At 38.0% G+C, this 15988-nt stretch overlaps 1 protein-coding gene across 1 annotated transcript in view; it reads right to left on the bottom strand.

Moving 5' to 3' along the window:
* carmil2 (capping protein regulator and myosin 1 linker 2) overlaps nucleotides 1–12168 on the bottom strand; it is a 52396-nt gene extending 40228 nt beyond the window's left edge. Inside the window, exons 1-12 of the mRNA XM_062420927.1 lie at nucleotides 11934–12168; nucleotides 6995–7098; nucleotides 5615–5665; nucleotides 5052–5111; nucleotides 3962–4083; nucleotides 2376–2473; nucleotides 2200–2270; nucleotides 1969–2042; nucleotides 1590–1665; nucleotides 1298–1386; nucleotides 869–963; nucleotides 403–489 (exon numbers count right to left, since the gene is read on the bottom strand). Of these exons, the coding sequence (XP_062276911.1) occupies nucleotides 403–489; nucleotides 869–963; nucleotides 1298–1386; nucleotides 1590–1665; nucleotides 1969–2042; nucleotides 2200–2270; nucleotides 2376–2473; nucleotides 3962–4083; nucleotides 5052–5111; nucleotides 5615–5665; nucleotides 6995–7098; nucleotides 11934–11961 (955 nt within the window). The 5' untranslated portion in view covers nucleotides 11962–12168. The remainder of the gene's footprint in view (nucleotides 1–402; nucleotides 490–868; nucleotides 964–1297; nucleotides 1387–1589; nucleotides 1666–1968; nucleotides 2043–2199; nucleotides 2271–2375; nucleotides 2474–3961; nucleotides 4084–5051; nucleotides 5112–5614; nucleotides 5666–6994; nucleotides 7099–11933) is intronic.
* Nucleotides 12169–15988: the final 3820 nt, after the last annotated feature.

Genomic DNA, 15988 nt, shown 5'->3' with positions numbered 1-15988 from the left:
AACAGACCCAGTGATTAAAACTGGTAAAAACACTGAATAAAACAGTTTCACCTTAAAGCTTGTTTCTCAGATAACTTCAGATCCAGCTGTCTGATGACTAAAATCCTTCATCCAGTTAAAAGATATAGTTAAAATGAGGTAAAAATGTCTTAAAACTGTATAAAAAGTCAATGTATGAAAGCTTCCTGTGTACAACCACACCACTGACGCATGAACAAAGAGGATATGACATCTGACAGGACAGCAGATGAAACAGATCATTACACTGATTAAAATGACTGATCTCTCTGGTTACTGGAAACATTTGGAATAACACAAGTACACAGCTCAACAATATATACAACACAGGTCTAGTAGTTTTTACAGATTGTAATGCAGAAAAAGTTACATGTGTGACTCTACCTCTTGCTGTCATGGACACCCGGGACAGAGAGAGGTATTTGAGTCCCTCGACTAGATTCTCCAACTCCAGACTAAGTGCTATAACACCTAGGAATGAAACCACACACACACACACACACACACACGCACGCACACGCGCCCACACACACACACACACATGCACACACACACACACGCACGCACACAAAGTAAAAGTTGGTCATTCTATTACTAGTTAAGTTTACAGCCTGTATACACAAAGAAATGTGGAATGTGTTACTGTAAATGAAAAGGAAGTGGAGGAAAGTGAGTAATTTTTTTTCTTTTCTTTAATGTCTGGGTGAACAGATGTTAAATCACAATCCTCTGAGGAGGAGGGCAGCTCTCATTAGACCACATGAACAATGAAATGATCCCCATAACTTCACAATGTTATGTTCTATTCTAGTTCTCTGCTTCTGCCAATCATGTGATATAAAATGCCCACCTTTGTCTTCAATTGCATTGCCTGAGAGGTTGATGGATTGCAGTGTAGAGGAGGTGTGATCCCGCAGTGCTGCGGCCATTTTGATTGCAAAGTCTCTGCAGTGGAAAGAAGAAAGCTACTTCTCAGTCTCAAGTAGTTTCATTCACATGGAAATGTAACAATAAGTATATGGTGTATTATCATGCTGGTTGCATGCTGTATAAATGTCACATGTGGCCAATCAGGACCTCTAACCTGCAGCCAAGCTCAGTCTGTGCATTGAAGGACATCTGCAAAGCTTCATTCTACCATCTGAAGAGCTCATGTCTAACTTTAAATCTCTATCACACATTTAAACTCAGAGCACGTCTTGTTGAGGGAAGTTTGTTTACTTCCATCAGGATCTTGTTACAGACCAGCATATCTGCACACAGTCACACACAGACTCACAGTTTGAGTCCGCTGGCCTCCAGTGAGAGTTCCTCCAGACCGGGAGATCTGGACAGGAGGAAGGTGAGCTGCTGCTGGATGTCTACTGACTGCAGGGACAAACACAGAGACACAGTACATACAGTGTACATACACAGTAAGTTGAATTCAGGGACCAGGAGAGACTTTCTACAGACTACTGGTGGGGTGATGCCCCAGCAGTAGTAAAAGCTGGATGTTAGTTAAAGCTAGAATGACACTCATTTATTAAAGGACAAATGATCTCAGAATACATGAACTAATGAGAGAGTACCAGTTTGAGTTCTTTGCTGTAGATCTTGGTAAACCACTGGTTGAAAGACAGAGCTGCTACTGCTATTGCCAAGTCCCTGAGAGGAGAGGAGAGGATAAGAGAGGAGAGGGGAGGAGAGGAGAGGAAACAAGAGATGAGAGGAAACAAGAGAGGAGAGGAGAGGAAACAAGATAGGAGAGGAGAGGAAACAAGAGAGGAGAGGAAACAAGAGAGGAGAGGAGAGAAAAGGAAACAAGAGAGGAGAGTAGGAAATGAGATGACAGGAGGAAATGAAATGATAGGAAAGAGAAGGAGAGGAGACAAGAGGAGAGGAATTGAAACAATATGTCACACAGATGAGGAGAAGAACTGGATGTAACAGGACTGTACTGAATCTCACCTGCTATCTAAGTGGCTGAAGTCCTGCAGGTTGAACTGTCTCCACTTGTGCATTTTGTAGATGTTGTCAACATCCTGTTAAAACATTTGGTCATCATTTATTTGGATACACTGATGACACTGGTGATGTCATTTAGTTATTGCAAAGTGCCTATAAAGTGTCACTACAGTAGTTTGGTACTGCCAGCATAATAATAATAAACTAAAACTAATAATTAAAATAGTGACCCACCCACTGAATCTCCTCTCTGAACGGCATCTCGTTGAAGTCACACAGAGCAGCATAGGTATCAGAGAATCCTCCTGTAACACACATCCAAACACACACTTTATACCCTCCTGGAAACACTAAGGCTGCTTAATCAACTGTCAAACACCCCTCTGCCCTGTAGAATGAAAGCTCCATACCACAGGATCCAGGTTGACCATCCAGCTCCTCCTCTATTCTACTGGTGAGTGTGTGGAGTCTCTGCTCAAGTTCAGGAGGAATCGTCTTTAACAGCTTCCTGAAGTTATACACACAAAGCTCAGAGGTCAAGATCGAGGCCCCCATCTTGCAGTCGGCACACAGAGGATGGCGGGCTTGGCACAAGTGTCTTTGTTAGTTTGCCCCGGCGCAGTTGTCCTTTTCTCTTCCTGCGCTCACGTTGGCTAAATAGCAAATGTACCAGTCTGTGCCTCTATAGGCGTGTTGGTCTCAAAATGAGGTGTGGTCAGGCACATTGGTGGCGCGTTGCTATTTTGAGGCAGAGGAAAGCGATTGCGCTACTGAGAAAAAAAAAACCCAGGTCTGAAGTCACTGACGCATATGTCACTGTTATTAAAGGATCATCAAGAGTCCAATATGATCCTAGATAGGCGGGTGTGCAGCGCGCAGACACTGTGCCTGTTACGCACACACGGGCGAGCAGCAGCACACAAACATGCAAAACATCACAAATAAAAGGACCACAATGTGAATTCATATTATGATGTACATCAACATATTAAAAATACATGTCATATTAATTAGTCATAATATTTATCAGATTGAATTGATTGTAAAAAATAACAAATTAAATGAGAATGAGCCTTCCACTGTTTTTTTTTCCTTCTTTTTTTGGGGGGGGGGGTCAGCACCTTGGAGAGTGCCGCTGCGAGATGGAGATGACATTGATCAGGTTTACATACTTTCAACAATTAAAACCCTGCTGAGTTTACCTGTTACTCAAGTTCAACATCTGAACATCTGTGGTTCAAACATCTGTATTAATCTGTTAATGAATGTGGGTGATTCTTACAGTGACTGTTATCCGCAGCTGGTTATAATGTAGGACTGATGTGTTGATAAGTCTGCTGCACAGAGCACAGTGCCATTACACACAGCTGTTTATTAAATCAGCTGATGACACCAGGCTGCTGCAGTATAACCACACACACCTCTACACTCATCAGACTGGTTGGTTATAACTTCATATTCTTCTTTTATATGAATTAAATGTGAGGTTAGCAGCTCATCATCCAACTTTCTTTTCAGCCAAAGTAACTCATGTTTTATTATTGAAACACATTGCTGGGTAAATACACTGTTATAATAGCAAAGTGACAGCGCTCCTGGCTTTTAAAGGGAATGGGAGATGATACTCTGATTGGTTAACAGCGTGTTATGCCCAAAACACGCCTATGATTAATGAGGGGACTTAAGTCCATCTCTTTTGGACCATGTGACTGGTGCATTGACCAGTTTTCCGGCGTTAAAATAGCAAAAGTGGATTTGGACACGCCCCAAAGGCACTTGCGCCACGCGCTTCACTTAAAATGGGGCCCTCAGTGTAACAAATGGTATCAATGGTGCTACAGGGAAAGGTCATGCGGTCAAATTTGAACCTGAGAGTCACTTAAATATGTTTCAGCAACTGCATAGAGACTCAAAAGAGGGACAGTGTGTAAAAAACTGCTTTTCAGACTGTTGGAGGGTCAGTGTAATATGCAGCAGGTTGTCGAGGGAGACCCACCCTGGAGATGAATCAGGGAAGATCCTCTTCAGTGAGCCAGTCATGTGACTGACCATGGCCTCAAGATCATCAATGTGTAACACACTGAAAGAAAGAGTCTTTCTGTCTGTCTCCAACACAATCTGCAACACACACACACACACACACACACACACACACACACACACACACACACACTAAAATTAGATCTTGGACTCAAGGGTATAGCAAGTGTAAGAATAAAATGTCTACTGCCGGTAATGAAATTGACATGACAATAGTCAAGAATGTCACTGACGGTCCTCTTAACGGTCCCATTTCTGTCAGATATTTAGAAAATCTCTTTATTGAAAGGAACAAACAGATCAGCATCTTTAGCATTAACTGAATTAATAAAATAAATTACAAAAATACACTGTAACTACAAACTGTAATATACCGTAAAAAACGGTATATAAGACACATATAGCGTGATTTTTTTTTTCATTTAAAAGTGGGGTGCGTCTCATACACCGATGTGTCCTGTACAGCAGTAAAATACAGAGAGAGGTTGGATCTGGATATGATCATAGGTATGTAAAAGGCCATCCACACTAAGAATGATAACTACTCGACACACAGTTTCAGGTATAACATGTGTGTTTTGATTGTGTTTCTAGATTTGGAGTATGTGTTTATAAATGAATATCTACTGTTGCATTCAAATAAACCAGTCTTGAATAGAAAAGCATTTTTCCCAGCATGACATCCACTAAAATATACTGTGACTTACACACTGGTGTGACTTATAAACCGGTTTTTACGGTATTCATTTGTTTTACAATTAATAATTAATAATAATAATGTATGTTTCAAACCAAACTATGACACATTTGCATTGTTTTCACATGAAAGCAGCCGTCAAATGTCCTGAATACATTTCTCACTCAAACACAAACAACCAACAGAACTCTGTGGATCTGTAGCACAGACATGAGTTGAGTTTGTGTCTGCTTCTGTGTGTAAAATAAACCTCTGTAGAGTTTAGACAATGTGGACTCAGTATTGAACCATGCATGTAACCAATCTTAAAACAGCTGCTAATCAGATGTTGATAAAAAGGATAGTGTACCTGTGTGAGGCTGTGAATGTCGATGGAGCAAATCTCCAGGAAGCTGAACGTGCTCTCTACCTGTACACGTGCAAACAAACACGTATGTGAACACAGAGTGAAACAAGAAGTAAGGCAGGGAATCACATTCTGCTGAAGTCCAAATATTTGCATTTTTATTTTTGTTCTTCCTACAGAGAACACATTTTTTGAATGACTGTATTGTGTTAAAGGGTCAGTTCACCCAAATGACTAAAAGGAAAATATATATTGACCTCTGGTAGCTGGTAGATAGATGTAGTTAGTTTCAGTTTTATTCAAAAAAGGTATTCGAATAGGAGTATTTAAAACTAGGAGTTTCTGCATGGCTGGACACCACTGAAAAAAATCTTTTTGTAATCTAGGTGAACTGAGCTTTTCCAGTAAGTGACACTTATTTGTCTGTGTCACTGTAACATAAACCCTGCAAACTCCAAATATGTATATTTTAACTTAATAAATCTGTTTAAAATGCCGTCATGTGTTAGAATGAGAGCAGGTAGAAGAGAGGTTTAGCTCAAATGAACATGAGAGTTGTGATTTACCCTGACAGGCTGCTTGTTTACAACCAGATAACCCCTCCATAGACTCAGCACCTACAGAGAGACACAGAAAGAGACAGGACATTAGATGTGACACTGACAGATCTATAGGTCCCACAACAGCAAACTCATCATCATTATAGCACTGAAGATTAAAAACACCAAATTGTTGAAGAAATTATCTGACCCTGAGAAAAAAAATGCAATATTGTCAATCTACTTTATAAAAATAGTCAGTGAATATTGGCTAAAAAACTGCAATTTGACCTAAAATCCCTGCTCTATAGTGCTAATGTCAAGCTTCTGCTATCCAACAAAAACACCAAAATTATCATTTAAAGCTGCACTAATTTTATTTTTTATTAATAATTCATGAAATGACTATGGGCCTGATAAGATCCCAAATAAAGGGTGCAATAGATTGCGCGTTTCGTTTGCGTGTTGTTTTGCAGGTGATCTACTAAGAATAACTACGTAAATAAAAACAGGTGCAACGGGGTGGAGACAGCAGTATTTAAATGAGGGTTTTGTGTCTTTATGGAGAGTTTGGACGAGCAGAAAGCTGCAAGCACAAAATGAAATGTGATCAGGTTCTAGTGGAAGAGGTTAACTAATATATTGAGTTATAACAACAACTAATATTACCAGAGAAACCCACATATGGAGATTATTAGTGACGAAGTCAATGCTGTTAGTAAAACCACAAATATTCCACTCCAAGATATTAACACAGGTGTAAAAACTCCGTCCTGTGTGTATTCTGTCATTGTACCTCTTTCTCCTCGTCTCCATAGTAACAGCTGGTTAATACCTGTCCTTCAAAGGTATTATTTATAGACGCAGTTAGCGTCAGAAATAATACCTTCAGGTTTGGTAAATCACAATGCACGTGCTAAATAACATATTTGCATTTTTTCCTCCCTGTATTTTGCACACTGGGGTTGAAACGTCTCATATTACATTCATTATGGTAAACGTACTAAATGGACAGCGCGTACTATCTTGCACAGTTGAAAGACGCAAACCTCAGTGCACTGCGTTAGTAGATCAGCTTGCACATTTTTCACACATTTCATCAAACAGAGTTAAAAGGAGAGAGAATATTGGATGTACATTAATCATTCATCACAAACTCAATTTTCTAGTGAATGTCTGCTGGATTGGTTGTGTAAATAGGGAAATGTTTGCTAACATGTTAGCCGTATCAACTTTATGAGGTTTGCTATGTCATGGTGACTGTGTCTGAAATCACTCCTTTATTTACCCCTTCATAATAAACACTAAATAGTGAGCAGCAAATCAAGATTTCAGACCTTAACTAATTGTCATCACTTTGTGTCATCATCATCAGACATTAAAGACTTGATTTTGTCCGTCACTCACCAGAAACCTGTTGGCTGATCTGGAGCTTGACTGACTGGATTGATTTAGAATGATGGGCTTCACCAGACAGACTCTGTGAGGCTTCAGCAGCTCGGAGATCTTATCTGCTTATCAGAGTCACAGACACACACACACACACACACACACACACACACACACACACACACACACACACACACACACACACACACACACACACACACACACACACACACACACACACACACACACACACACACACACACACACACACACACACACAGAGCAGAGAGTTTCAGTAACAAATCACACATTTCTACAGGATCTGTCATGATAAACACTACTGAACCTTCATCCTCCACCATATTAGAGGATAGCTTTCTTTTTTTTTAAAGATTTATTTTTGGGCTTTTTTGCCTTTATTCAGATGGTAACTTGGTAGAGAGAGGGGAATGAACTGCAGCATAGGTCTCTGGCCGGATTCCAACCAGAGACGCTGCAATTACATGGCATCTAACCACTTTGACCACCAAGGCGCTCCTAGAGGATAGCTCTTCTGATCTGGGTTTGTACATTGAATGTTAAATAAACATAAGAAGACACATACAGTATGAGCTGAGTTATATAGAGAAAACAATGGGTTTGTTTTCTCTAGCAAATCTAGCTAAGACCTCAGACACATGCAATGTCCAATTTATTAAGTTAATATGTCCCACTCTAAGGAACTTTATGATTGATTCTTTGATTGAATGGGCAAAATATAGAGGGAACAAACAGTGTGTTGATACATAGAGTAAACTGTTTCACTTGCTCTTCATGAGGATGCGGTCAAACCACCACTTTCAGTCATCCACACACACAAGAATTTCAGGCCAAAATCAGTTCATTTCAGTGATCGAATCAACTCAAATGATTTTTTCACCACTGTAGGTAAGTACATTTGTACAGAGCATACAGTTTGTAACCCAGAACATTTACCCTGTTGACAAATTATGTTGATTCATTTAGTCCAATTTTATCCAATTTAGTTCCATTTTTATAACCCTACTTCACTCAGTAAAGATGTACAGCATGGTCTGCAGTCAGTTGAGAGATAAGAGTCAATGGTGTATTAACATGCCCTTCAATAACTGTGTTAACATATCGTCTGCAAATAGTCACCACATAATCACCAAGCTTCCAGCAACACCTATTTCGCAAGAAATTCACAAAGTTCCAAAAACATTGAATTTTTTGCAGACATTTTTAATCCTGGATCTTGTTTATGTAGTTTTGGCCATTAGGTGACAAGGAACGCTGGTAGCCATAGCAACTGTGGATGAAAACTGAATGCAATCTTAGTTGATGTTGCAGAATGCAACCGAGTGAATAACCCACCCCCACTTCCAAGCATATAAGAGAACCTACAGTGGCTGTGAAACACATGAAAAACATGAAAGGCCCTCTTTAGAGTCAGTGTTTGGTTTGTCTGATCTGGGCTACTGTAGAAACATGGTGGTGCAACATGGCAAGCTCTGTGGAAGAGGACCCACTCTATGTAGATATAAAGGACTCATTCTAAGGAAACAAAAACTATTTATTTTCAGGTGATTATACACTAAATAAAACATACATATTAATATCATAATCCATTTCTGGATGCCAGTAAATCTTACACACTGCATTTTGAAAGGACAGGTTCACAATTTTTAAAGTGTGTCTGTCTTAATAGCAGTCAGAGGTTTTCCTCTCTGTAATGATTCCTCCTGTTCATACTGACTATTAAAAGATCTCCTTTAAATGTGCTTTCAATGGAAGTGATGGAGGACTAAATCCACAGTGTCTCCACACAGTCATTTAAAAGTAGATGATCAGCTTCTATTCTATTCATCAGTGTGAGTTAGTCATATCAAGTGATATCTGACACATTTACAGTCTTTTTACCATCAAATTCCCTCTTAGTGTTTCCCTGTTGAGCTGTGGTGGAAGTATAGTAACAAAAAGACTTTGCTACTAAAAACAGTGTAACGTTGAAACATAGAAGATGAAGATTTGACTCATTCAGACGACTGAAGCTTCATATTAGCTTCACATCAACTTTTAAATCCATGTTTACACAGAAGGAGGACTGTGGATTTAGTCATCCATCACTTCCATTGTAAGTGTATAATGAAGAGATCTTCTAATGGTCAGTATGAACAGGAGGAATGATTACAGCAAGAAAAACAGGTTTCCATGTTCATTTGGGCTCCTGACTGTTAAAACAGACCTTACATCTGTGAACCTGTCCTTATATAGCCAGCTTTCTTCCCTTTTCTTTTTAAAATGGGTGAACGCAGTTAAACTGTTGACTTATCACAACCTGTATGAACACCCAGTGTGAGGGCACAGTGTGCATTTTCACTTTCACTCTCACTGTCACATTCTGTTAAACTCTTTGCTGTTCTTTATAAATTCCTCTGGACATTTTAGTAAGAAATGTTGGTCATGGTTAAAGTGAATACAGATAAAGTATTTCAAAGAATCCTGTGGTCTCTGAAGTCTTTCCCCCTCTCTTTGTTCGGTTCATGACATTATTGAAAAACCCACAGATTCAGTCGTGTTTCCTTCTGTTTGTCAGTTGGTGTCATTGACTGTTAGAATGGAAACACAGCTGCTAGCTGAGGGATAGCTGGGGGCCGAGTCGCTAACGTTTTAACCTTAAAATGAGTCAGTAATAATCTAACATTTTGTCAACTGTCTCACTCTAACTAAACATCTCTAACAGTAAAACCTGACCCGACTTTGGAACCAATTCAACTGATGATTGTGGTGCAGTGAATTATGGCTCATCTCTGATATTACACATACAATGCATTATGACTCATTACATCATTATCAAACTTTTATTGTGTCTCACCACAGTCTAGTGTTCTGTTTCAGAGGTTTTTTTAGTTGCTAGTTAAGTTGTTATATTCAAAGAACCCTATCAGCATATTTTAGACAGTTCCATCTGTTCTCACTGATCTAACTCATGTGGACAAAATATTAAAAACATCAATCAGAGATATATATTAAACAGCATGTGAGGCCTGTTTCTTTCCCAATAAGAGATATATTCTTAAAAATGTTAGCGTATTGTACATATGGATGGTGCCAACAGTGTCTTCCATTGATTTGTCTCTTGTCTGACTATTCTGATTCACTGTATTCCTGTTAAAGCTGAGACATATCTGCATGTTTATTGAATATGCAAAATTGAGTGGCACGACTGACTACTAGGACGCAAAAGTCTTCTCATATCACTCAAGTAGTTGCTTCACTACACTGGTTCCATGTCAAATTTAAGATTGAATTCAAAATCCTACTTATTACTTTTAAGGCTCTACAGAACCACCACCATATATCAGTTCATTACAGACCCCATACAGATCCATCAGGCCCTATCAGAACTAGGGTTTTGTAGTTGTGCCCCGCTCAACGTTCAAGACCCATGGTAAACAAGCTTTAGCTCTTCTGGTCCCCAAAATATGAACACATCAGCCAACTCTGTTAACTATTTGAATCTTTTCTTCTAATCTCTTTTTGAGGCCTTTTCTCATCAGCATCTCAGAGAGTACTTCTTAAGATGCACCTGATTTGTTTCTTTGTGTTTTTACGCTTTCATCACCTTTGCTATCTTTGAGTGAAGTATGCAACATATTCTTTTGTCATTGTATGTTTTGCATTTGTAATTTGTGAAGCACTTTGTAATCCTGCTTTTGAAAAAGTGCTATACAACCAAACACTCTATTCTATCCTAAAAAGATGAACATTTAGTAGTGTGGCCTTTTAACCTTTACATACTGTTTGGCTCAGATTCAACCAATTTTGACATTTGACAGCTTGTACAAACACCCCAAATGTTTTTTACTGTTATGTTGTTTTTTAAAATGTTATACGTTTGTATAGATGTTACAAATGTTTGTCCATTGAGGCTGTTCTGGGTCAAATGATCTCCGTATCTATTGACATGTGTTTTAGTGAAATGAATAGTTCATAGTTTTTATAAGGATTTCTTTTTATGATGTAGCAGTGAAGACTGATGGCTCTAATGGTTCTACAATAAACCCCACACTTCCATAAAGTTCTTGTTATTTTCACTTTACATTAAATACATTAACATCATTATTGCTATGTTATATGTTCATGTGTTAGGTAAAATAGGACATGATATTGTGTGATAGGAGATGTTTAGTGATGTAAAAGCTAAAAAATACACTCTCTCTGCTCTCTGGAACATGAATCAAGGTTTAATCACATTTATTGATCAGTCAGATTGATTATTGATGCTTTCTAATCACATCTGTGGTTCAACATTTGGTATAGACTCTTTTTATGAGGGGATTCTTAGACTGGGTCAAAATTGACCAAGAACATACTGCAGGGGTGTAGAATATGAACAGTATGTGAAGGTTAAATGAAATTGGTTACTGGCACTTTTACATACATGCATTCATATACACACTATACAGGTATCCTAAATACCTACACATAAAACATACAAGGTAGAAGATGCTGTACTACTCTGTAATACCATCAGTAGTTATGCAGCACACACACACTGCAATCGAAAGAACATCACAACATACTGTAGAACACCATTATATTCTGGTCATAACCAACTGTATAAATCCTGATAAAGTCAGTATTTTCAGAGGTTTTTTCATAATGCTTCAGTCACAGAGGCAGTATTCTGCAGCCTCTCCACCACCTCAGCCTGAAGAGAGCAGCATGCATTCCTTCAACCTGCTGATGTCTGTAAGAACAGCTCAGGAGCAGTGCTGCTCTATTTTCAGCCATCTGAAGCGGATGTTTTTTGCTACAGTGAACCTTATCCTCAGTACAGATGTGTCAGAAGCAAACTGCTTTGTTGTGCTTGCAGAAATACATGAACAATGCCTTTTAGTTGCAGTAGAAAACGGAATTCTCATTAAGAGAAAAGAGTTGAATTAGGTCTTACCTTGGAGGTTTTGAGAGATGGAGTCCATCCTGTCAACTTCAGTAAACTGTTGGTTTCGATGGAAAGATGCACAGTCCTAAAAGAAGTCAAGCTGTGATCATCAGTGAACTACTCTGACTGAAAACTGCTCAGGCTGAGTGTTTCACGCTGCATTATTAACACAAAAGTAACAAAAAAAGGCAGGAACTGCAGATCTTTATATTCACTTCACAGCTCATATGTCCAGACTTTAAAAAAAAAAGAAAAGTCAATCCAATATGAATAAATGATCAGTGAAAACAGTAATCATCCACGTCTGACAGGAGAGTAGAGCAGAGAACGCAGGTACTAATCTGTGGCAGCAAAGTGAAGGTGACACACACACACACACACACACACACACACACACACACACACACACACACATCCTGTTCCATGATGTGAGTCACTATTACAGTGAATGTAGAGAAGACAGAGAGCAGGAACCTCGTCTAACCTCCCACACTGAGACACACATCACTGTCAGGAAATCTGCAAGTTAACAGCTTCAGTGAATGTGTAAGTAAGTCAATCACAGTTCAATGTGATGTTTAAACATAGTCATGAAATACTAAATGCATCATGTGATTATAATGAAGATTTAAATCAGATGTCAAATGTATCCAGTGCTTGAAGACCTTCATATCAGAAGATCAAACAGGTGGTGTTAAACTTGCAGAAACAGCAATTCTGTGGTGCACGCACAGCCAGTGTAAGACTGACCTCTAGCCACCAGGGGGCACCCAAAGGTGCATGAGAAAAAATGTGAAAGCTTGTTGGCACCCCTGATGGAAGTAAAGTACTCAAGTGAAAGTATCAATACAGTGTTAATATCTTCATTTAAGAGTGCATGCAGAATTATACTTTCATAAACTTTGAATTAGCATCAAAATGTAATGAATTATGAGTAGCACTGCATGAAAAATCCTACTTAAGTAAAAGTACTGCAGTATAATGAGCTTGGTGTAGTATGCAGTATTACAGTAAAAGTAGTGCAGTATTATGAGTGATGTAGTATGCAGTATTACAGTAAAAGTAGTGCAGTATTATGAGTGATGTAGTATGCAGTATTACAGTAAAAGTACTGCAGTATTATGAGTGATGTAGTATGCAGTATTACAGTAAAAGTAGTGCAGTATTATGAGTGATGTAGTATGCAGTATTACAGTAAAAGTACTGCAGTATTATGAGTGATGTAGTATGCAGTATTACAGTAAAAGTACTGCAGTATTATGAGTGATGTAGTATGCAGTATTACAGTCAAAGTACTGCAGTATTATGAGTGTAGTATGCAGTATTACAGTAAAAGTACTGCAGTATTATGAGTGATGTAGTATGCAGTATTACAGTCAAAGTACTGCAGTATTATGAGTGATGTAGTATGCAGTATTACAGTAAAAGTACTGCAGTATTATGAGTGATGTAGTATGCAGTATTACAGTAAAAGTACTGCAGTATTATAGTGATGTAGTATGCAGTATTACAGTAAAAGTAGTGGTTTGGTCCTCTGACTGATATATTATTATATATGACATCATTAGATTATTAATAGTGAAGCATCAGTGTTAGAGCAGCATGTTACTGTTGTAGCTGCTGGAGGTGGAGCTAGTTTACACTACTTTATATACAGTTAGCTAGTTTAGTCCAGTGGTTCCCAACCTAGGGGTGGGGGCCCTCCAAAGGGTCAGCAGATAAATGTGAGGGGTGGTGAGATGATTAATGGGAGAGGAAAGAAGAAAAAACTAAGTTCTGATACATAAATGTGTTTTTCAGTTTTTGGACTTTTTCTCTAATCTTTGATTTGTTGCTGAAATATTGGATCATTTGAACATTTATTGAAATGAAAGCATGTGAGAAGTTTAGATGGAAAAATCACTATTTGGTGGAGCTGTTAACAACTCATAGACATCTGAAATGTGAGCCTGACTACACACTGCTTTTTGGTTTCATCTTTAACTATGTGTTGTATTTTAAAAGCTTGTTATATTATCCATTGTGTCAAATCTTCATCTGAAAAGTAACTAAAGCTGTCAAATAAATGGAGTGGAGTAGAAAGTACAATATTTCCCTCTGAGATGTAGGATGCCTCTCTGACAGTGTTTTGGATTATTATTAAAGATACATAGGAGACATTTAATACTGTAGCTGGTGGAGGCGAAGCTAATTTTAACCACTTTATAATGTAGGCTGTATTAATCCAAAAATGAATCAATGACTGATATATTAGAAGCAGGGGTGCAGCCAGGGACTTTGGGCCTAATGAAAACATATCACATTGGGTCCCACCACCATGCACAGTTGCTGGAAGTACACTTCCAGAACTCAACTGATCCATTCAAAGCTTGCAAGCTGCACTGTGCAGGCTTGCAACTATCTTGTAAACTAACTGTACAATATTTACTGTCATTGAGCTGTGATAATATAACACTGTGTAGACATGCATGTAACATTCTGCATACAGTGGAGTTCACTATTTGATGTTAAACTGATACCATCTATAAGTAATGTCTTTTACAGTCTAAATGTAATCTTAATGTTATAATTCTTAAATGGATTAACATTAACGAATAACTTACAATAAATACAACTTAAATATTAAATTGACCTCTTCAAATGAAATAAATTCATATGATGAATGATAACAAACAACAAATAAAATAGATTTATTTTTAGCTAAGTTTACCACCAGTTCTTAAGATAAGATCAGATCAACTTGTATTGATCCCACATTGGGGAAAATTCACCGCTACAGCAGCTCAAAAAGATAGGAATATGAGGAAAAACTATTTAAAAAAAAAACATGTATACAACAACAATAAAATTAAAAACTAAAAAAAGGACTCTAAAGTGCAAATTATAGTACAGGATTGTACAGTTTGACTGCAGTGGGAATTAAGGATTTCATCATTTTTCTTTTTTTCATAATAATAATAATAAAAGAGAAATTCCCACAGACCCCTTTCAGTAATGTTAAGTGACATGTCATTATTCTCCACCATGATGCTCACCTCCTTCTTCAGTATCACAGGGAGGACAGAGGGGCTGCTGAACCTGAACATGCACCAGGAGCAGGGACAACTGATTGAGTATGAAAAAAAAAAAGTTTACCTTCATTGATTAAATATCAGAAAAAAGAGCAGTGAAATGCAAACACTATGAGCAGTAACTAATGTTAACATGAACCTGTTTCACTGTGGACTAAGTTTAGCTAACAGGTTCATTTCCACAACTAATGAATAAACCCACTTTTTTATGAAACATGGTGACATGTTGCCACCCTCTCACTTCTCTCTCTCTTCTCTTTCTTTTCTGTTTTCATTTTTCTGAAGCGTGACTGTATTTCATGAAGCTATATAGACATTTAGCTCATGCTCCTCTTCACTCATCATAACTCACTGCTAGCATTTGCCGCGCTTTGTTTGGAGAAGCAGGACTGAACCATTTCATGTAAATAGAAGGGGGTGTTTGGGCAATAATTTCTGCCAGAAACAAGAAAGAACATTTTAGTTTAATGAGCACATTGTAAATAAAATATTCTATTAATGTCTAGAAGGGATAAATGATACATCAATAAAAATATTAATGCAGCATGACTAAGTATAGCAAAGTTGATCCATTGGTCCAACACTTTGGTACAGACTGAAATACTTAAATAATGAACCCTGCAGTGAAATATCCAGCAGTATACATTCATGTTCCCTAGAAGATGAATCATTCTGACTTTACGTTTGAAATATGGTTTCCTGTGAAATATCTCAACAGTTATTGAATACAGGATGAATTCTAATACATTTGGTGACTGCTTAACTTTTTATCTTCACGCCATCATCAGGTCAATTTCACTTTGTCCAGTTGTATCGTTTATGACCAAAATGAATGACATTCCCACCAGTCTCACCTGGATGTTGATAATAAGTAAATGTTCATAGAGCTTCTAGCATGGTTGTACATTAATCATTCTATTAAGCTATTATTTGTGTCTAAAATCACTCCATATTTGCTGTATTCTGCATTCAAAGGTTCCACAATGAAACAAT

The sequence above is a fragment of the Scomber scombrus genome, chromosome 6 (genome assembly GCF_963691925.1).
Source record: "Scomber scombrus chromosome 6, fScoSco1.1, whole genome shotgun sequence".
NCBI lineage: Eukaryota > Metazoa > Chordata > Actinopteri > Scombriformes > Scombridae > Scomber > Scomber scombrus.
This window is presented reverse-complemented; position numbering and strand designations above follow the sequence as displayed.